General features: G+C 41.2%; 1 protein-coding gene and 1 pseudogene across 3 annotated transcripts in view; one reads left to right on the top strand and one right to left on the bottom strand.

Annotated features, from left to right (window-relative positions):
- Positions 1 to 22,481, bottom strand: part of CFAP53 (cilia and flagella associated protein 53) — a 29,921-nt gene extending 7,440 nt beyond the window's left edge. For 2 of the 3 annotated variants that reach the window (XM_066246610.1, XM_066246609.1), the window contains exons 1-5: positions 21,650 to 22,481; positions 16,888 to 17,117; positions 15,993 to 16,166; positions 7,466 to 7,769; positions 5,024 to 5,242 (exon numbers count right to left, since the gene is read on the bottom strand). In XM_066246610.1, the coding sequence (XP_066102707.1) occupies positions 5,024 to 5,242; positions 7,466 to 7,769; positions 15,993 to 16,166; positions 16,888 to 17,117; positions 21,650 to 21,874 (1,152 nt within the window). In that variant the 5' untranslated portion in view covers positions 21,875 to 22,481. The remainder of the gene's footprint in view (positions 1 to 5,023; positions 5,243 to 7,465; positions 7,770 to 15,992; positions 16,167 to 16,887; positions 17,118 to 21,649) is intronic. The other variant, XM_066246611.1, reaches the window with a different exon arrangement.
- On the top strand, positions 1,241 to 3,400 carry LOC136315590 (methylosome subunit pICln pseudogene; annotated as a pseudogene).
- Positions 22,482 to 22,483: the final 2 nt, after the last annotated feature.

The following is a 22,483-nucleotide window of genomic DNA, read 5'->3' as shown; positions in this document are numbered from 1 at the left end:
CTGTTGTCACGTATACGTCATCTGATTAGTGTCCAGGAACCTCGAGAGAAGAGTGAAGAAGGAAGAGCCTGTCTTAGCTTATCACTAAACAAATGTGCAGTGGACACAAAAATTGTACTAAGAACTCTATGCATTAATCTGCCAACCAACTCCAGATTTATTAAAGGAATTAGACCAGATTGTCAAGTTGACAGAAATTGGGGTCAAGGGTAATCCACATATCACATTCATTGGTAAACACTAGATCTGAATAGGTCTCTCTGTTAAAGGAGGACTAAATGGAAAACAGCCATATCAACACGGGGTTGTAAATGCTATAGAATAAGGGAAAAGGAATTATGTATTTAGCAGACTTCTGAAAATCATTTACTACAAGAACTGTAGAAGAAATAACTTTGGAAATCTACTTGGCATCCTCAACACATGCCAAAGGGTATCATCTCCAGAAAAGCAGAGCCAAAGCCACAAGAAGAGAAAAATGGAAGTAAACTAAAACTGTAACAACAAAATTAAAGTCTACATTAGAAGCAGTAAAGCATAAAATAGACACTAAGAAAAAAGGGATTTATGATAAAGAGGATAGATTTAGAAAATTCCCAGAAGAAGAAAAAGGACAAAATAGGTCAAAATAATTACAAAGATGATAAAGACAGAAAACAGCAGCCAATCTAAGAATTACAGGCTAGGCCCTGGCCGGTTGGCTCAGCAGTAAAGCATTGACCCAGCATGTGGAAGTCCTGGGTTCAATTCCCAGCCAGGGCACACAGGAGAAGTACCCATCTGCTTCTTTACCCTCCCCCCCCCCATCCTTTCTCTGTATCTCTCTCTTCCCCTCCTGCAGCCAAGGCTCCATTGGAGCAAAAGTTGGCTGGGGCACTGGAGATGGCTCCATGGTCTCCATCCCAGGTGCTAGAATGGCTCCAGTTGCAATGGGGCCATGCCCCAGATGGGCAGAGCACCGCCCCCTAGTGGGCATGTGGGTGCATCTCAGTTGGGAGCATGTGGGAGTCTATCTCTCTGCAGAAGATATAATTGAAGAAAAGCAGCAATAATTAAGAGTATCTCTCACACCACCATTTCTCTGACGGCACTCAAGAAGCAATAATCAGATATTATTGAGGAATTTTTTTCTAAGAGAAAAAAATGACAACCAATTTGAGCCTATAAATTAGAAAAGCTTACTATATTTTAGGTAAAAGCAGTTAACAACAGACTCATACCTATGTAGAGCCTAGGAAGAATGGCGGTTTACACAGCTTTACTAATAATTTGTGGTAAATAAAAAGAAAATAAACACATTGTTGAATAAGATAATTCAATCACTATGCCACACTGTTTCTCAAAGCAGTTCCCAAATAATTTGCAATTATACAACTTCATTTTCATTTAAGTAGATGAATTCTTAACCTACTACTAGCACAGCACTGTCTCTGACTAGAAGATGAGTCAGTCACCAGATACTTCATGACAGTAATGCTCAATCTCAGCTACACTTTGGAATCACCTCGAGAACTTTACAAAGTCCTAAGGACTGAGTCTCACCTGCAGGGTCCCATCTAATGGATAGCTTTAAGTTCCCCAGGTGATTTTAATGTGCAGCTAAAGTTGTGAACTGGGCTTCATAACAAAGACATTTCAGCTGGCTTCTCCATCTTTCATAGTTTATATCTGTGCTATTCCATCCAACTTCTGGTCTGATCTCTTTTGAGAATATCATAGATCTGAGGGGTTGAAGGGTAGAGTTCTACTATCAGAATGGCTTGTACATTGTCTCATTCTTACTTAGGAATAAATTTAACAAGAGAAGGGAAAAACTTATACTCCTAAAACTGAGAAATATTATTGAAATAAATTAAAGAAGACCTAAAGAAATGAAAAGACATCCTTTATCACATATCCTCTTTATCACAATAATGTTAAAATGGGAACTGTCCTTAAATTGGTCTAGAGATTAAAAATAATCCTTATCAAAATCCCAATTGTCTTCTTTACAGAAATCAATAAACTGAACCTAAATTCATATGAAAATGGGAGGGAGCCAGAATAGTCAAAACAATTTGAAAAAAAAAATTGGAGGATTTACATTTCCTGATTTCAACCTTATCACAATGCTACACTGATCAAGACATATAATCATGTGATACAGCACAAGTATGGACATATAGATTAATGGACTAGAACCAAAGTCCAGAAATAAATCCACACATTTACTATCAATTGATTTGTGACAAGGGCACCAAGATAATTCAACAGAGGAAGAGAAGTCTCTTCAACAAATGGTGCTGGGACAACTGGATATCCACATGCAAAAAAAGAATGAAGCTGGACCTCTACCTCACACCGTATACAGACTTTAACTCAAAATAGACCAAAGGCCTAAATGTAAAAGCTAATACTATATAACTTACAAGAAAACACAGGACCGCAGCTTTGTGACTGTAGGTTAGAAAGTTTTTAGAGGTGACACCAAAAGCAAAAGCAGCAAAAGAAAATATAAATTGAACTTTATCAAATTAAAAACTTCTGTACTTCCAAGATCACCATTAACAAAGTGAAAAGGCAACCCACTTAATGAGAAAATATTTACAAACCACTTACTTAAGGGAATTTGCAGAACATATAAAGAACTCTTACAACTGAATAAAAGACAAATAACCCAATTAAAAATTGGGCAAATGGTCCCTCTCTGTGTGTCTCGGCCCATGCTACTGAAGTGAGTTTACTCAGAAGTTGCCCACCATCCTGGTCAGCTGAGGGGCTCTGGCAGCAGCAGCCAGACACCGAGAAAGGGACTTGTGCCAGCACTCCACATTGCCGAGAACCCCCTGGCCTGATGAGAAGGCTCTGGGTTGGGATTCTCACTGGAATACCCCATCATCAGGTGGCATGCAGTGCCCAGGGACCTAAACACCTACCCACAAGAGTATCTGTAATGTTACAGTGAATACCAAATTTAGAAAAGAATCAAAAGAATTTGATGCTGATGAAGAAGAGAAAGACAGTGATAATGTTGAATCTGTTACTACATTGAGATTTGAGCCTGGTGATAAATCAACCTTGGAGGCAATGTTCACTGCAATACGTGAATGCCCAACTTTGCATCCAGATCCCGAGGATGAAGAGTGGTTACAATGGAGAAGAATATGATGTAGAAACATGGACCAAGGCAGGGGGACATCCCTACATCTTACCCCTCTGAAGAAGAATGACCCCATTTGACGACCAAAGGCCAGGCCACATCAGAGAGAGCAGAAGGAATGTTTTCTCAGCCTGTGAGCAGCCAGTAGAACACAGATAGAGGCCAGACAGAAGATTCAATAAGAGGCTATGAAAATGGGATAGTGGTAGACCTGAACCCACCATTGCCGGACAGTTTGAGAATGCAGATGTTGATCCCTGAAAATGATTTTATGCTGCTTTGGGATTCTGCTCATAATTGTAGGAGAGAACTTGGTGCCTTTTCCACTGTGGAGTGGGTGTTGATAAAAAATATTTTTCCTTCTTCAAAACTTGCCTGAACCAGTTCTTTCTTGAGACAGACTATACTGAGACAACAAATTGTCACCACCAGAAGTGGTGGTAACTATGACCTTTAAGTCCTGCCTTCAATGTTCGCATCTTCTGTAACCTCGCAGGGCCATGTGGTGAGATGTACAGGCACTGAAGGTGCTGGTAGACTGGATGCGAGAAAGGCTGAGTCTAAGATAACATCCCTTTACGGCCTAAGGATACCTTACTCTTAAAAAGAAAGACAAAAATCTCAGCGGAATTCTGGCCTGTGCTCATACTCCACAGGGATAAAGATATTTTTACTAATTTGGGACCCAGATTAATTCATTCAGGCATTTGTGGGGTGCCTCTTTGGAAATATCCCAGCCACAAATACTAACGATAGTGCTTCTGACTAGCTTTTGCTCCTTTCATCAGACTGTTCTGTTCTAGTCTCTCAGGTTATATCCTTTAATTTCTAGCCTCTTGGTTCAGTTTCTGTGGCAGAACTCATAAAATTGGTATGAATTACTCAAAGTACTTCAAATGATAATTGTTTTGTCTTTGTAATAGCTTAACAAATAAATCTAAATTTTCTATAAAAATAAAATTGGGCAAATGACTTGAATAAACTTCTTTAAAAAGTCTATACAAGCCTGACCAGCGGTGGTGCAGTGGATAGAATTAACCCAGAATGTTGAAGTCCCTGGTTCGAAACCCCAAGATCGCCAGCTTCAGCATGGTCACTAGCTTGAGCCCAAGGTCACTAGCTTGAGTCCAAGGTCAATGGCTTGGCTTGAGGCCCCCGGTCCAGGCACATACAAGAAGCAATCGATGAACAACTAAAGTGAAGCAACTATAAATTAAGGCTTTTCATTCTCTCTCCTTCCTCTTCCTCAATCGCTTGCTCTCTCTCTAAAACAATGAAAGAAAGAAAAAAGAAAGTAAGTCTATATAATAGACTTCAAATTTCTACAAGGAAGACAGACCAATGGCCAGGACTTGGGTTTTTTTGTTTGTTTGTTTTGTTTTTTTTACAGAGACACAGAGAGAGAGAGTCAGAGAGAGGGATAGATAGACAGGAATGGAGAGATGAGAAGCATCAATCATTAGTTTTTCATTGCGACACCTTAGTTGTTCATTGATTGCTTTCTCATATGTGTCTTGACCACAGGCCTTCAACAGACCGAGTAACCCCTTGCTTGAGCCAGTGACCTTGGGCTCAAGCTGGTGAGCCTTGCTCAAACCAGATGAGCCTGCGCTCAAGCTGGTGACCTCGGGGTCTCGAACCTGGGTCCTCTGCATCCCAGTCCGATGCTCTATCCTCTGCGCCACCGCCTGGTCAGGCCGGGGCCTGAGTTTTTAGATTCTGATTCTGGAGCTTATGATTTTGAATGTTCTCCCAGAAGATGGTGATGCCACACTGAGGGTTGACCTGTCACACTTCATTCTACGTGTGACTGGCTCCTGTGGGATGGAGGACTCAACCAGGAACCCCATCCGGCATACTTTAGGCACTGAAGAAATGTCTTACTCTTTGCTGCTTCTTCTTATCTGCCTCTTCCTGTAAGTCTTGCTGGGCCATTTGCACGAGCTTCATGTCCAAGTCTTTCTCCTCACTAGATTCCTGCCGAATACGTTCTGTCTTCTCTTGGAAGGCTTTTTGCAAAGTGGTCCTAAATTCCTGTTTTGCCTTCTGTTTCTTTAGCTTATCCTGCTCATTCTCAAGTTTTACCTGAGCTTTCTCATTTTCCTAAGGCAGAACAATAATGAAGATAATGTCTCAGTACAGTTGGCCAAAACCAATCAATGCATTTCACTTAGGAGATGAGAATAAAGGGCTTCTTGGAAATATACACACATGGATGTAGAGGGACTATAAGAAATAAAACTCACCTTGTCATTGCTGAGTCAGCAGTAAGGTCTCGTGAGATTGCTGTGTGTGTAATTATAAATAAGTAGTTGTCAAATTCAAAATGCAGAAAAGTGTAAAGAGAAAGCACCTTCAAACCATCATTCAGCACTGCTCTCTACATTTCAGTGTACTGGCCTTCTAGACTTTGCTCTTGTACGCACACTTAGATGTGTGGGTACATTATTCAACAGCAATAAGCATCCAAAAACGGAAATGTGCACATCAGCTAAATACACAAAACTAAATTTTAAGCATTTTGTTCTTTAAAAGATATTCCCCCATACCTCTCATTTTCTTAGCTTTCTCACTCTCCTGACTGGTTTGATTGCCTGGCCAGTCAAGTGGTTGTAACTAGGGTACTAATGCTGTTGGGCACTGTGGGTTTGGTAGAAAATTTGGGTATGGTTTAATGGAAGCATTCGTCCTCCTACCAGAGGCAGCTGAACTCTCTGGAAGGGATGAGCACTTGCCCAGCCAGGACAGGAGAGGAGATAGCAATAATGAGGATGGGATACAAATCCCAAATTGACTTGATTTAACTGAGATTCACAACAGCTGTGATCGCTGGTTTGCAAGAGAGGAGTAATATATACTAGACTTTTTCATTAATGCCCTGAGCACTAAATCCACTGAATTGTAAGGGTCATTTTCATTTTCTCAGAGAAGCTAAAATATTTTGACATCTTCTACTAAATGCTTCAAAAGAAAACAGTCTCCAACCCAGAAGAGACTTCTAGGGCTCTGAAATACCGTACCTTTCATGTTTTTTTATGGTTCCATATTTCAATACTTGGGATTTCCTGGGGAAATACCTTTTTATTAAATTTAGTGGTAATAAAGTATCAGTTGCTGAAAGCTGTATGTACATATAAAATTGCTACTTTTATCAAGTGCTTTCATACATGTTCAATGACACTAATTTCTATATAGTAGGGCAGCGATTTCCAACCTTTGTCGTCTCACGGCACATAAACTAATTACTAAAATTCTGCAACACTCCAAAAAATATATTTTTTGCTGATCTCACAGAAAAATAATAGGTATAATTTTGATTCATTCACACTGGATGGCTATCTTTGTGTTGGCTGTTGTCATTTTTTTATTTGACAATCTAAGGAAAAAGTGGTCAGTGCCCCTGACTAAATTGTCAGGTACTGCACTTTTTTTTTTTTTTTTTTTTTTTTTTTATCTTTCTGAAGCTGGAAACGGGGAGAGACAGTCAGACAGACTCCCACATGCACCCGACCGGGATCCACCCGGCACGCCCACCAGGGGCGACGCTCTGCCCACCAGGGGGCAATGCTCTGCCCCTCCGGGTCATCGCTCTGTCGCGACCAGAGCCACTCTAGCGCCTGGGGCAGAGGCCAAGGAGCCATCCCCAGCGCCCGGCCATCTCTGCTCCAATGGAGCCTCGGCTGCGGGAGGGGAAGAGAGAGACAGAGAGGAAGGGGGGGGGGGGTGTGGAGAAGCAAATGGGCGCTTCTCCTGTGTGCCCTGGCTGGGAATCAAACCTGGGTCCCCTGCACGCCAGGCCGACGCTCTACAGCTGAGCCAACCGGCCAGGGCCAGGTACTGCACATTTTAAAAACTCTTGTGGCACACTGGTTGAAAGTCGCTGCAGCAGGGGCAGCAATCTTGTTGGAACAAAATTACTGATGCTGGTGGCCGAGGGTCACAGTAGCTATTATATAGCACTTGTATAGCACTTCTTCACAGGGTTTGGAAACTGTCAATTTACATATTAAAGAACAGGGCATATTGCTAAACTGTCACCAGCCCTCTGTAGCCAATGATTACCCCATTTTATCATCCCAAAGAAGGCAGATAGATGTCTTTTGCCTTCTTTTTCAGATAAAGAAATTGAGTCATCGTAAGGAAGAAAGTTGCCCTATGCATAGGGATGACACTGGTAGCTGGGCCTTGGAATCCAAGGCTCGGACCCTGTTGCCCTGTGAACCAGCCCAGGCCGTTAGGCCGACTGTCCATTCACAGGCTGGCACCCTATGTCCTCTCCCCATGAGCTGATGACCCCATGACAAGCATTGTAAAAGGCCCACCCACCACAAGGCGCGCCTCCTCTTCCTTCAGCTGCTGCGCTGCCTGCCTTTGCGCCTCGATCCCGGTGAGCTGGGCGTCCAGCCCCAGACGCGTGTTCTCCACTCGCTCCTTCCGCCTCCTCGCCTCTTCCGCCTCTCGCCTTTCCTTGGCTAATCTGTCTTCCTCCCAGAGCTTCGAGAACATCTGCTCCTCCACCAGTTTTTGCCTCCTCAGCTCCTCATTAAATGCAATCTGTGCTTTCCGCTCCTCGCACACCTTCTTCTGGTGGATACAGGACAGTTCAGTCCGGAGCGCCTCACAGTGTTCCCTGAAAGGAGAATTTAAAAAAGACACAACCAAGTCTTTGATGAGCCACTGCTCTGTTGGGCACATATCTGTACAGTCAGATATTGAAGAAGAAAATAGAAGACGGGATGAAGGCCCCTGAGCAGAGAAAACAGGAAAGAACAGCAGGGAGGTGGGCATGATGACGTCACAGACAAGCCGCAGGCACTGGGCCCCACAGGGCAGGCTCTGACTCCTAGTTTTGACGTCTCCTGTGTGACCTTGGATCAAAAAGTTGACCTATCTGAGCTTGGTGTGTTGGTTTGTTTTTTCAATCTGTAAAATATCTGTTTTTTCAGGTCCTGGTAAGGATCAAAGATGTAAATGCCTGGTAAATAATAAGAGCTCAATAAACGGTAACTCTAATGGCTGCAATATTGCAAGTGGATGAGGCTTTGTAGGAAGAGACCCTACATGCTCACCCAAGGGAAGAGCTGAGGTAGAGTCAGCAGATCACGGCAAGCTCTCCCCCCCCCCACCACCACCACACGCCCTGGACTCCCAGCGGGGCAACGTGCACTGAAGGGTTCTCTGCCAGGGCTGCCGGTTCAGAGCCGGGCTATGTCGTCATTCAAGAAGAAATGCTCTCTCTGTGTTTAGACTTCATTCTTTCTTTCAGTCTTGGTAATTCAAAGTTCTTCATTGAACCCTGTGATATTCAACATCTACACTTTAGAATTACTGAGGGATATTTTTAAAAGCCGATTCCTCACCTCTTTCCTCCCCTACTCCCAGCCCAGAGCAGTGGATCAGGGCACCTGGGGCAAAACACAGGCGTTGCGTTCTTTCAGAGCGCCTCCGGAGCTGCCAGCACACAGCCACGTTGGGGAGACCCTCTGATTGAAGGCAATATTTATAAACATCCAGTCAGTCGGCCTGGTTGCTAAATTAAACTCCGCACCAAGAAGCTGAAGTTTGAGAATGGGTTCAGCATAGAACTTTTGATGAAATTTTCAATGCTAGGACTGAAAGAAAGAAGGAAATGTAAACTCTCATCACAAGAGTGGTCCACACCTCACAAGTGACGTTTGTCAAGTATCGTTGAGTACTGTTCACCATTTGGGGAAGATTTGTCTCACTTCCCCCACTAAACTGGAATCGCTTTGAGTGCTAGCACTCAGGAATATATTGAATATTTCAGGAATGTATGCCCCATGCTACCTACCCAATGCCAATAAATAACTGTTGGTTTAATTGATATATAGTCATGCTTGTTAGCAACATAAATGATATCCAGCAGTTACCCATATTCTGTGAAAGGCTCAAAAAGATAACAGACACTGAAATTACCAGGTTATCCCCCCCCAAAAAGACTCACTTTAACATTAAAAAATTAATTAATTTGTCTAAAATTCATCAGTGAAATTTTATCAAAATTGACCGTAATAACTTGTGAAGGTCCTTCCCAATCCTATGATTCATAATCTAGGGAAGTTACTCAATTAATAAAAATCTAAAACCACAATGAGTTACCACTTCATCCCTGTCAGAATGGCTATCATCAATAAATCAACAAACAACAAGTGCTGGTAAGAATGTGGAAAAAAGAGAACCCCTGTGAACTGTTGGTGGGACTGCTGATTGGTACAGCCACTGTGGAAAACAGTATAAAGTTTCCTCAAAAAATTAAAAAATGACATTGTCTTATGACCAAGTGATTCCAATTCTGAATATATATCCCCCAAAACCCAAAACACTAATTCGAAAGAATATATGCACCCCTATGTTCACTTCAGCATTATTTACAGTAGCCTAGATATAGAAGCAACCCAAGTTTCCATCAACGAGTGGATAAAAAGTTGTTGTTAGGCCCTGGCCGGTTGGCTCAGCAGTAGAGCGTTGGCCTGGCGTGCGGGGGACCCAGGTTCGATTCCTGGCAAGGGCACATAGGAGAAGCACCCATTTGTTTCTCCACACCCCCCCTCCTCTCTGTCTCTCTCTTCCCCTCCCGCAGCTGAGGCTCCATTGGAGCAAAGATGGCCCGGGCGCTGGGGATGGCTCCTTGGCCTCTGCCCCAGGCGCTAGAGGGGCTCTGGTCGCAGGGGCAGAGCATCGCCCCCTGGTGGGCGTGCCGGGTGGATCCCGGTCGGGCACATGCGGGAGTCTGTCTGACTGTCTCTCCCCGTTTCCAGCTTCACAGAAAAAAAAGAAAAAGAAAAAAAAAAGTTGTTGTTAGTATATACAATGGACTATTACCCTGCCATAAAAAAGAATTAAATCTTACCATTTGTAACAGCATAGATAGACTTTGAGGATATTATGCTAAGTAAAGTAAGTCAGACAGAGAAAGACACATGATTTCACTTCTATGTGGACTCTAATGAACAAAATGAATGAACAGACAAATTGAAACAGACTTACAGACACAGAGAACAGACTTAGTGTTGCCAGATTTGGGGGAGGGGACTGGAGGACTGGGTAAGAATGGTGAAGAGATTAAGAAGTAAAAATTGGTAGTTACAAAATAGTCACAGGGATATAAAGTATAGCACAGGGAATATAGTCAATAATATTATAATAACTGTAAGGTGCCAGATGGAACTTCAAATATCAGGGGGATCACTTTGTAAAGTATGTGACTGTCTAACCACTATGCTATACACCTGAAACTATTTCAAAATAATATTGAATGTATACTGTAATTGAAGAATAAAATTTTTAAAGTTTTAAAATAAATAAATAATAAAAATTTAAAGCCTAATAATAACAAGAACGAGAAAATACAGAAAAGTATGAAGACACTAAAAATACTTAATCCAATTATCCAAGAAATAGCTTCTATTAGCATGTTAGTGTATTTCTTTCCAATCTTGCGTATGTGCATTTTTACTAGAATTGGGGTCATTTTGTATAACTATATATCTATATCAATATCTCCTTGAACCTTAATTTTCTACCTAACATGACATCAGAAAGGTTTCCGCATGAAATATGCTTAAAATAATTCCTAACTTCAAAATTTTTTTTTTATTTTTTTTTATTTTATTTATTCATTTTAGAGAGGAGAGAGAGAGGAGAGAGAGACAGGGGGGAGGAGCTGGAAGCATCAACTCCCATATGTGCCTTGACCAGGCAAGCCCAGGGTTTTTGAACCGGCGACCTCAGCATTTCCAGATCGACGCTTTATCCACTGCACCACCACAGGTCAAGCCCTAACTTCAAAATTTTATTAGTTTAGTAAGGTGTGTAAGACTGGAGCCTAAAGATATCACAGTTTATTGAAACATTTCCTTATCTGAACAAATAGGTTAATTCCGACTTTTATTATAACATTGTAATGACTTTTTTTTTTTTTTTTAGATTTTATTTATTCATTTTTAGAGAGAAAAAAATTTAGGAGAAAGAGAAAGAGAAGGGTGGAGGAGCAGGAAGCATCAGCTCCCATATGTGCCTTGACCAGGCAAGCCCAGGGTTTCCAACCTGCGACCTCTGTGTTCCAGGCGGACACTTGATCTACTATGCCACCACAAGTCTGCAATGACTAGTCTTAAATGTACCTCTTTCTGCTTATCTCTGAATTACCTTAAGGTAATTCCTTTCCATAATATACAATCAGAGTAAAAATCTTTAAAGTAGTTGATGATGCATCTGCTAAAAAAACCTGTATTAACCCAGGAAGAAGGTGCCCATATCAAGTATTTCTTTAGATCAGTAGGTCTTCAACTTTTAAAATTATGAATCCTTTTCTTTTTTGTGACAGAGAGAGAGAAAGAGAGAAGGACAGACAGACAGAAAGGGAGAGAGATGAGAAGCATCAATTCTTCATTGCAGCTCCTTAGTCTCCTTAGTTGTTCATCAATTGCTTTCACACATGTGCCTTGACCGGGGAGCTACAGCAGAACAAGTGCCCCTTTGCTCAAACCAGTGACCTTGGGCTCAAGCCAACGACCATGGGGTCATGTCTATGATCCCACACTCAAGCCAGTGACCCCGCGCTCAAGCTGGTGAGCCTGCATTCAAGCCAGATGAGCCGGCGCTCAAGCCAGTAACTTCAGGGTTTCGAACCTGGGTCCTGCGTCCCAGTCCGACACTCTATCCACTGCGCCACCGTCTGGTCTGGCATGAATCCTTTTCAGTAAAAAATAACTCTAAGCACCCACAAACAAATATGATTATTTATAAACTATAAGCAGTTACTATCACATAAATTATTAAATATATGCAAAAAGCACAAATTAAAGAGATGAGATAAAAAAATAAACATCAAATATTTTCTCCTTACATTCTAATGATTCACTTATTCACTTGACCTTGGGAACCCTGATTTAGGGACACTCACTTTTATCTGTAGATCGGTAGAATAGCTATCTATTTTAATGAGATGAATCACTGATAAAAAGGAAAACTTTTTGTTTGTGAGTGCTTTATATGGTGCTTTCACACATAAAATATTACTTCATTCTCACAAGTATCTTATAACTTAGACATAGCAGCAAGTATGATCCCCATGTTAGAGTTAAAGTAATTGAAGATCAGGGAGCCTACCTGTCTTCCCAAGCCACAGTCACTAGTAGTATTATCAGCAACCACGGTTGAGTTTTTTTATTTGCTAGGTAGGGATTGTTCCAAGTACTTTACACATATGGACTTTTAAAAAAAATTTTATTTATTCATTTTAGACAGAGGGAGGAGAGAGGGAGGGAGGGAGGGAGGAAGAGAGAGAGGGAGGGAGGGGGAGAGAGAGAGAGAGAGAGAGGAGGGAGAGAGAAAGGGAGAGGAGCAGGAAACATCAACTCCCATATGTGCCTTGACCAGGCAAGCCCAGGGTATCAAACCAGCAATCTCAGCATCCCAGGTCGACGCTTTATCCACTGCACCATCACAGGTCAGGCCATATGGACTCTTATAATCTTCATAACAACCAATGTTGCAATGAACATTATCGCAAGTTTATTTTCACCATTATCATCATCCCCAGCTTACAGATGAGAGAAAGGAGGCACAGGGCAGTTAAGCATCACAGGCAAGTTCCCGCATTTTGTGTGTGGTGGAGCTGGGCTGAACACTGGGCAAGCTAGCCTGGCTCTCGGGTCCCTTGGTACTGCATTCAATTACCTCTGCCAGTAACTGACAAGAAACAAGACTACCCCCACGTCCTCTGACCATGCATCCTAGAGTATTCGTTTAACGAAAACACCCCAAAACAAAACAAAGCCAAAAATTGTCTGCCTTCATCTGGGGTTCAATCACTTAACTGTGTATAAATATAGGACACTTAACAAGAAAAACACAATATACCAAAAGCATGCTTCATTAAAATAATATTGGTAAAATGGATTTCCTCAAAATTACATTTTTTTCTCTGTGAACTACTGTGTTAAGGGAATAAAACACAAGCTACAGACTGAGAAAAACATACTTCCAAATCACATATCCCACACAAAGGATTCATATCCAGAATAAATAAAGAACTCTCAAAACCTAATAGCTAGTGCAATTAGAAAATGGGCAGAAGACATGGAGAGACGTTTCACCAATGAGGACGGACGATATGCAGATGGCACATGAGCATCAACATCACCAGGCAGGAGCGAAAGGTATGCACGGCCCATTGAAATTCACTTGCTAGTGTCCCCTTTGTCCCTCCCACAGCATCTTCCCATGCAGCAGTCAGTACGGAGTGTCTGCGTCCTACCGAGGACAAGAGGTGAGGCTAAACTTCAAGAAGATCAGAATATCCAAGTTTAATCCTGTCTTGTTTGCTACAAGCTTGAAAGCCTAGTAAAATTCCTACTGGTGGAACTGGCAGTACTCAGCTGTAAGAGGAGGAGAGGCACGCCCCTCCTGCTCACGTGCGTTACCGCAAGCTGGCTCTTTTCACTGCCCCGCTTCAGCAGCACCCCACACCCTGAAACATCTCATTCCTCCTAGTTTTCAGCAGTTTAATTTACTCTGTTAGCAGCCATATCTGCAATTTATATGCACTACTCGCTGCACTAGCTTGCTTCTCCTCTGGGCCTCTACTAGGAAGATTTAGGGCAGTCTATATGATTAATAGTAAATCATGGCAGAGAGAGAGGAGTTGGAAAAAGCTTTGTCTCTGAACCACGTCTTTATGCCTCCACATGCTTAGTTTTGCTTCCTTCCCACATCTGTTGACCTGTGGATTTCTCACTTAGTCAGATTTCGTGTGCTGTAAAAACGGACGCTTGTATTCCTTCTGTATTCTACCACACTTTAGACCCAGAGTTTACATATTACTGAATCTTGGCCTATTCTGTTCCTGATCTAGAGTGACAGTATACAACCTGCGCCACTCATACTTGATGACCTTACAGTCTAAATGACATTTGTTTTTTGTTATGCCCATCAATAATAATACCAATCCTTCTCCAACACTGCCAAAAATATTGAATAAGAGAGAACACTTCCAGACTCATTTTACAAGGCCAGCATTATCCTAGCACCAAAGCGAGACATGGACACTATAAGAAAAGGGAATTACAAGCCAATATCCCTGATGAACACAGATGTAAAAATTCTCAATAAAGTACTAGCAAACTGAATTTAACAGCACATTAAAAAGATCATACACCAAACCACAGTCACAGAGCTCCAGGGAAAAGCAACCTGGTCTCATCTCTCCAGGCAGAGGAGAACAGAAGCTCCATATCCACACATGCTGCAGATGGCTTTTCCAGTCTACCTGAATCATTACCAGCTAGAAGCAGCGGTCATTGGGACTTGGACGTGAGCTGCAAAGTATAGAATTGTGACAACAATTCCAGTGCCATGCAGACTTTTCCTGGATGTGGACTTTTCCTGGACTCCTGCTCCTTGTGACAGCTCCTAACAGACTGAACTGGGGTTGGGTTGCATTTTTCAGGGATTTGGCATGGCGTTGGGGCCAACTTAGACTTGGTGAACATGTTAAGGACACTACTCTTTTATGGATTCTTGCTGTATTGGCCAAGAGTTTGCTTAAAGGCTTTAAACATTGTAAAAAAAAAAATAGAAGACTAGATAAAGAAGATGTGGCACATATACACCATGGTATACTATTCAGCCATAAGAGATGATGACATCGGATCACTTACAACAAAATGGTGGGATCTTGATAACATTATACAGAGTGAAATAAGTAAATCAGAAAAAAAACAAGAACTGCAGGATTCCATACATTGGTGGGACATAAAAACGAGACTAAGAGACATGGACAAGAGTGTGGTAGTTACGGGGGGGCGGGGGGGAGGGAAGGAGGAAGAGGGGGAGGGGGGAGGGGGACGGGTGGGGTATAAAGAAAACTAGATAGAAGGTGATGGAGGACAATCTCTCTTTGGGTGATGGGTATGCAACAGAATTGAATGACAAGATAACCTGGACATGTTTTCTTTGAATATATATACCCTGATTTATTGATGTCACCCCATTAAAATAAAAATTTATTTATAAAAAAAAAGATCATATACACCACGATCAAGTGGGATTTTTCTCTGATTCCAGAGATAATTCAAGGATATCAAATCCAAACCATATTAAAGAATAAAAGATTAAAATTATATGATCATCTCAAGAGATATAGAAAAAGCGTGTGACAAATTTATTATAAAAGCTTTCAACATAATAGGTATAGAAGGAATGTAGCTCAACACAACAAAGCCATATATGAGATGTCTACAGTGAATATTATGTTCATTTATATGAGTATCATATACATGTAAATGAAATATTGATCAGCATATAAAAGAAGAACTCCTGCCATTTGAGACAACATGAATAAACCTGGAAGACATTATACTAAGTGAAATAAACCAGACAAAGACAAATACTGTATAAACTCACTTATATATGGAATCTGAGAAAAATAAAATGAAAGTTAAATATATATAAACAGAGCGTAGAAGGTTGGTTTCCAGGGGTGAGGGAAATAGGGAGATGTTGGTCAAAGAATATAAACTTTCAGTTACAAGATAAATGAGTAAGTTCTGAGGATCTCCTGTACTATATAGTGGCTATAGCCAATAATACTGTATTATATACTGGAAATTTGTTGAGAATAAATCTTAAGCGTTCTTAAAACACAAAACAAAACAAACAAACAAACAAAAAACTCCTCAGTGCCTGTATTATCCAGAGATGTATATATAGTTACCAAGACTTAAAGGTATAACTACTGCCTATATACCCTGACTATACTGCAAGTTAGCATTCTAAATCTCATTTAATATATTCTGTATGTGTGTGTGTGTGTTTCTGACATCATTACCTGAATTGCTGCTCTTGTTTTTCAGCCACAAACTCCTGTCTCTCTTTTTCTTTCTTCTCCTTTAATAATCTGGTTTTATCTTTCATTCTATTTGTTTTCTCCTCAATTGTTTCTTCTTTCACTTGCATTTCAGTAAAATACTCATTTTCTTCTGCTGCTAAAAGTTCACGGAGCCTGAAACAAAAATGACCAAAAAAATTTAACAAAACGTTGATGCCACATGCACCATTTTACTAATTTTTATTTTGTTAAATTTGATTTCAGAAGCATGTTCCCCCCCCCTCACTGATTTGAGAGTGGAAAAGAGAGAGAGAGAGAGAGAGAGAGAGAGAGAAAGGGAGAGAGATAAAAGCAGCAACTCGTTCCACTTAGCAGGTCCATTTAGTTGTGCACTCATTGATTGCTTCTTGTATGTGCCCTGAGTAGGGATCAAACCTGCAACCTCGCTACACTAGGACCATGTTTTATCCACTGAGCCACCGGGCCAGAGCCCAGAAGTACATGTTTAATCATAAATTTTGCAAGAAGAAAAAGATTATTGCTGTCTTCCATAAAATAATACTAGTTGCCATTTAAAGCAATTAAGAGATTGATCTGTGCCATATTTTATTTGTGCACATACAGATGAGATGGGTAATGCATATTTTCAACAAAAGAAACAATGAATAGATTGTAATTAAAGCAGCAAAATATAAAAGTTATTCTTTTGCTATCATGATAATGTAGGTTATTACAAGTGAAAATATAAACAAGCAATAGTTATTGATTTGGCAGGAATATGAATATCTCGGCCATGATTCCACTATAAATTCACTTCATGTTTTTGACTGGTTCATCTCCAGTTGTGGTTTTAGGTCTATGTCATCGTCTGGGCCATCAGGTTGGTGAGCCTTACCTATTTCGTCTTTCTTCAGTGTTGATGATGAACCCTTGCATGGTGTCCTTGGTTCTTGCTTTCACAAGACTATGAACAAATTTGCGGTCACTGTGCTGATACCAGTCAACTTTCAAGCGATCCCGCTCTAGTGACTCAATTGTATCAGAAACAGCATGATGCTTCTGAGAGCTGCGTTGGATTCTTTCCAGATGGTGCTCAGTCCTCTGGCCTTTGGGAGGCTTGGCTCTCTGAAAACAAATAACAACTATCACTTCTGATAGATTTGAAATCAATAGCATATTTTCAATTAATCAGGGCCTCCACCAATACTCATACTAAATAAAACTTGGTATATAAAACTGATACATCCTGCTATAACTGCAAACAGCCTAAGTGGCTAAGGTGTAACTTAGTTTGATTCTTTGAGCCTATACCTAAGATGTCATCAAATCAGTCTCAAATATTTTTCAAGTGCCATTTGAGTAGAAGTTTATGGAATTATAAAATAAAAAAACTTTAGAGATTATCTAGTCAAACCAGAGACATTAAGTGATTTGTCCAAGGTGCTTTAAATGGTTAAAGCAGACCTGAATAGAACAAGATTTAGAGACCTTTCAATTCCTGACCTTGATCTTGCCACTCAATATCTCACTTTCACTTTCTCAGGGGCCGACAACATAGTTACCTCCATCAAAACAGTTTCAATTAAAAGAGGCTATTTTCTAAGTACAGATGACCTTTGAACAAAACAGGAGTTAGGGGCACCCACCCCCACAGTCAAAAATCTTGTTCTGTCCAGGTCTGCTCTATTTTCTAATTGAGTTTTTAGAGGAGAAAGAGAAACACTGATTTGTAGTTCCACTTATTTATGCATTCATTGGTTGATTCTTGTATGTGCTTTGACTGGGGATTGAACCTGCAACCTTATCTATCAGGACAACACTCTAACCAGCTTAACTATCTGGCCAGGGCTTCACCTGTACCGTATTTTTCGCTCCATAAGATGCACCTGACCATAAGATATATGTAGGGTTTTAAGGAGGAAAATAAGAAAAAAAATATTCTGAACCAAACGGTGTGTTAAAATATTTAATAAAATATCATATTTTTTGCTTCATAAGATGCATGGGCATTTTCCCCTCCACTTTTTTTGGGGAAAAGGTGTGTCTTATGAAGCGGAAAATACAGTAACTTTTTGATCCCCCAAAACTTAAGGTGTTCCTCGGTATCCACAGGTTAGTGGCTCTAGGTCCCACCCTCCCTCCTAGATATTAGATCGGTGCACACAGTCAGTTCTCTGTATCCCAGACTCCCAACTGTGGAGAAAAATTAGTACAGATATTTTTTTTTAAAAGTCCATGTACAAGTGGACCTGTACGATTCAAGCCCATGTTATTCAATGGTCAACTGTACACAGGATATATATATAAAATGAGTTGTGAGCAGGAATAAAGGAAGGGAGAGAAAGGAACAGAAGGAAAAGTAAAAACGGAAAGCAAAACCGGTGGTAGAACTTTATTTCTATTTCTACTGTGCCCCAGAAGTTTAATGCAAGGACTGTGCTCCTGACATTTTGGTTAGCTTTAATTTCAGTAAATATGTTCATTTTATACAAACATCCACTAAAAAGTTGGAAATGCATACACTTTTGAATACATATTGATATAATTAATAAAAATCACATGGACTGTATCTCACTTAACACAGAAGGTTTTTTTTTTTTTTTTTCCTATTGATTTTAGGCAGGGAGAGAGATACACTGACTTCTTGCTCCACTTATTCATGTATTCACTGGTTGATTCTTGTATGTGCCCTGATTGGGGATTGAACTCGCAATCTTGGCATATGGGAATGACACTAACCAACCGAGCTACCTGGCTAGGGCCTGGACTATATCTTTTTCAATTCTGTATTCCTAGCATTGAACATAATGCCTACCTCTGTCAGGTTCTCAATATGAAGGAAAGACAGAAAGAAAAGACAATGTTCCTGGGTGAGTTTGATATAATGTCTGCTCCTCCTAGGGCCACCTTTAAATCCATGGTGTGACCTTTGCATTGCCAGCCAGTTTTATCAAGTCATCCTTATGTTAGTGAGACTCTGGGGTACTGATTCACAGTCAGAAAATTCTTAACTCATACAGCAGAGAGTCAATCTGATCATTTACACTTGGAACATCACTGTCAGGATTACCAAAATATAGGGTTTGGTCTTGGTCAAGGAGGCTCCTGTGAAAAAAAATTTTCCGGAGAGGTTTGATGAAAAGATTCTGGGTTCATGGTACACAGATAGGTACCTAGTTTCAGTTGAACAAGATAAGGCAGGGCTGAGATGAATTGGAGACAGATGATATTGGGGGTTATATTACAGAAAGTAGCTAATCCATATCAGAATTATTTCTAGTCTGGAGCCAGATAACAAATTACTGTCCTTTAGTGTGTGTGGTATTTTATGAAGGTAGGTTCAGAGACAACAAAACAGAGCAGGGTCAAGACTGCACCTTTGGCAGGATATACGTAGGAACTCAGGTTCCCAGCAGACATACAGGCTGAGAACAGGAATCAAGCACCAAGGACCTTCAAAACTTAGTAGTCTTGAGTTATCAGGGCAAGAACCAGGCCTTGAGACCCATTTTGACTGAAGAGGGAGATGGGGTTAGAGGGCGGTGAGAAACAGCCTGAGCACGGGCCAGGGGGTCAGAGAGCCCTTCAGGGCTTGGGGCATCCTGTGAGGGCTCTGCGGTCAGGAAAGAGTTTCTGGATGAACTCAGGTATGACCTGCAGTTCTCTAACCACAAGATGCTGCTAATCCATGCACAGTCTTGTCATTAGTCAAAGCTGGCGCTGTTTAAGAGAAATATAATGTAAAACACATCTATAATTTTACATTTTCTAGTAGCTACACTTAAAAAAGTAAAAAAGACACCTGAAATACAAAATATTGAATGTAAATTTTAATTGAAATATAAAATAAAAATAAAAAGAAACAGGGGAAATTAATTTCAATAATATACTTTATTTAGCCAGTATATCCAAAATATTATCATCTCAACATGTGATTCTAGGCATATTTCAAGCGCTCAAAAGCCATGTGTGGACACTGGACTCTACCATGCTAAAGGCAAGAAACAAAGAATTTGATAACTACCTTGTATTTTCAAAGTCACAGAAGGCTTTTGTTACTGTAACAACTCACATCATAGTTTCTAGTATTACAGTTTATAGTTTAATGTTTTAAAGAACAATGTCTTATATCCTAGGTTTGATTCTGGTCTCTACCCTACTACCCATAATCAAAATAAATGTCCTCCTAAAAAACTATTTTGAGAAGTAAATAACTGGGCTCCTAGGAGGCACTCACCAAACAGTGGCTCATTTTGCTTCTCCATTACTTCAGACATTACACCTTTTATTGCTTTTCCTGGAGAAGTTGTTTAGCATCCAAGTCTCAGCTCTGGGGGCTTCTCCCACCACAACTCTGCAACCTCTAACATCTACTCTTATCACTCTGACATCTGAGATGCACCAATTCTGACCTTTTCCTTTTTTTTCTATAAACTCAAACCATTAAATAGGTCTGCTTCTCTGGTTTGGTGGTAATTTGGTATAATAGAAATAATCCTTACTGGTTCCCAACACAAGTAATGGCACCAGCCCCTGAGCTCTGTGTTCAGATACTGAACCCAAAGTAGGCAAGTTTCTGTCTCTCATGAAGTCTGTTTGTAACTATTACCCCAAACCCTACAGTCTGTAGAAAATTCCAGTGTACTGGTTTCCAGACTCAATCCTACAGTCCTTGGACCTACAAGAGGGAGCAGGTCTATAAATTGACTGAGAATTGCTATGTGCACCATGGAACATAAAAATGTATCCTTCATTATCCCTGATCTTTTATAAAGTGCCATCACAGACTACAGCACATTACATACTATTAACCTTTAATGATAAATTTTATGCATGAGCAAGTTGTTTCTGCAATTAGATAAAAAGCAACTGGAAGGCAGAGATCACACTTCTATTGAAGGGTAAACCTCCCAGGATCATTGTATACATATACATCTGTATCTCCCACAGTGCAGTGCACACAGCAGGCATTCAAGTAATACCCTATGATTGCCTAATTACCCGTTTGAGTTTTCTAGCCTGTTGAAATACGGGTGCTCGGACCAAGTGCCTGGGGTTCTTCTGTGCAGGACCCATCAAATTCTGCAGCTAGCAGCAACCCCTGCCCCAGCCTCCTATAACCACCCCAGCCTCCAGGCAACAAACCTTCCTATTTCCATTTGGGCTTGCAGGGACACTTCTGTCACAGTTGAGTTTGCACAAGAAGGGCTCTATAACCACTCACAACCCCTCAGAGCCCATCACCCCTTCCACAGACGATTCTCCTAGGGTCCCGCCCAAGATCATATAGCTGAATCACCATCAGTCCAGACCCGAATTTCTGCCACCTGGCCCAGTGCCCTTCCTTGACACATACTCCACATCACAAGGGACAACCTCCTTTGGGTGCCTTGGAGACCAAAAACCTTCAGGATCCCAAATAGTGATGCTCCAAATACAGAATCTAATATTATAACTGATATGGGAGTGGATGAGGAGGTGGAGGGAGTGGGTTGGAATGAAATACAAAAGTGACCTTAGACTTTCTTTCAAAGTTCAACCCCGCTGCATCAGGCACCTGCTTGAGAGCCCCCGGTGTTGGCCAGGTGGGTTCAGCTGGGCCTAGAGTGTGAGAAAATGCAGAAAGCAGTAGGGTCCCGCACACATCCCGTGCTTACCACAATCACCACTTTGGGAGTGGGGCCCTTAATCTCCCGCTGTACGATGCCAAACCGCTGGCTGTACATTCTCGAGTCCCCTAGGGATGGGGGTAGGCGTCTGCCACCGTTCCCTAACCTTGGCGACCTGAAGAACCAGCTTCCACGATGCAGAAGTCTGGTTGCCATGGTGCGCCTCGCGGGACCAGCGCAGGTGGGTGGAACGGAAATTGGTCCCGTCACCATGGTGAGCACAGACGCCAGCACAAGGGACTTCCTCTGGGAGCCGCCAGCTGAGTCTGCGCAGTTCTCACCCCGCCCTTGGTCAGACCTCCTGCCGACCTCGCCCTCTTCCTCTAGGAATCATCGGAATAGCTGGAAAAAAAGCCTCCTTTACTGGAAGTGAAGTCGAAGACCTAACATTCCAATTGACTTTGCTATTTATATCCTGTAATCAGTCTAAAAGCATAAGAAAAGTTAGTGGGCATTCCGTGAGGAGGTTATTAAATTTTTTGGCCATCTCTAGGTTAATCTGATATTGTAAACCACAAGACCACCTTTTATATTTCTGTAGTTCTTTACAGTAATTTGCAAGGTATTTTCACACACAAAATGTTTGAGCCTCACAAATATCTTAAAGGTTAAAGGAAGAGTCGATATTATCCCCATTTTACAACTAAGACAAGGCTGAGAGCGCCCAACTGCCTTGTCACCCTACCCACTAGTAATGATAAATCTATTACTAATAAAATCGTGTTGCAAAAAAATTTAAATCTTATTGCACTGTAAAGAAACCAGAGGTGAGGTCAGACCAGATGGGCTGGTACTGCAGTGATACGAATGGCTGGGCACAAA

Source organism: Saccopteryx bilineata, chromosome 11 (genome assembly GCF_036850765.1).
Source record: "Saccopteryx bilineata isolate mSacBil1 chromosome 11, mSacBil1_pri_phased_curated, whole genome shotgun sequence".
Classification (NCBI taxonomy): Eukaryota; Metazoa; Chordata; class Mammalia; order Chiroptera; family Emballonuridae; genus Saccopteryx; species Saccopteryx bilineata.
Note: the sequence above shows the minus strand (reverse complement) of the source record. Positions and strands in the feature narration are given on the sequence as shown.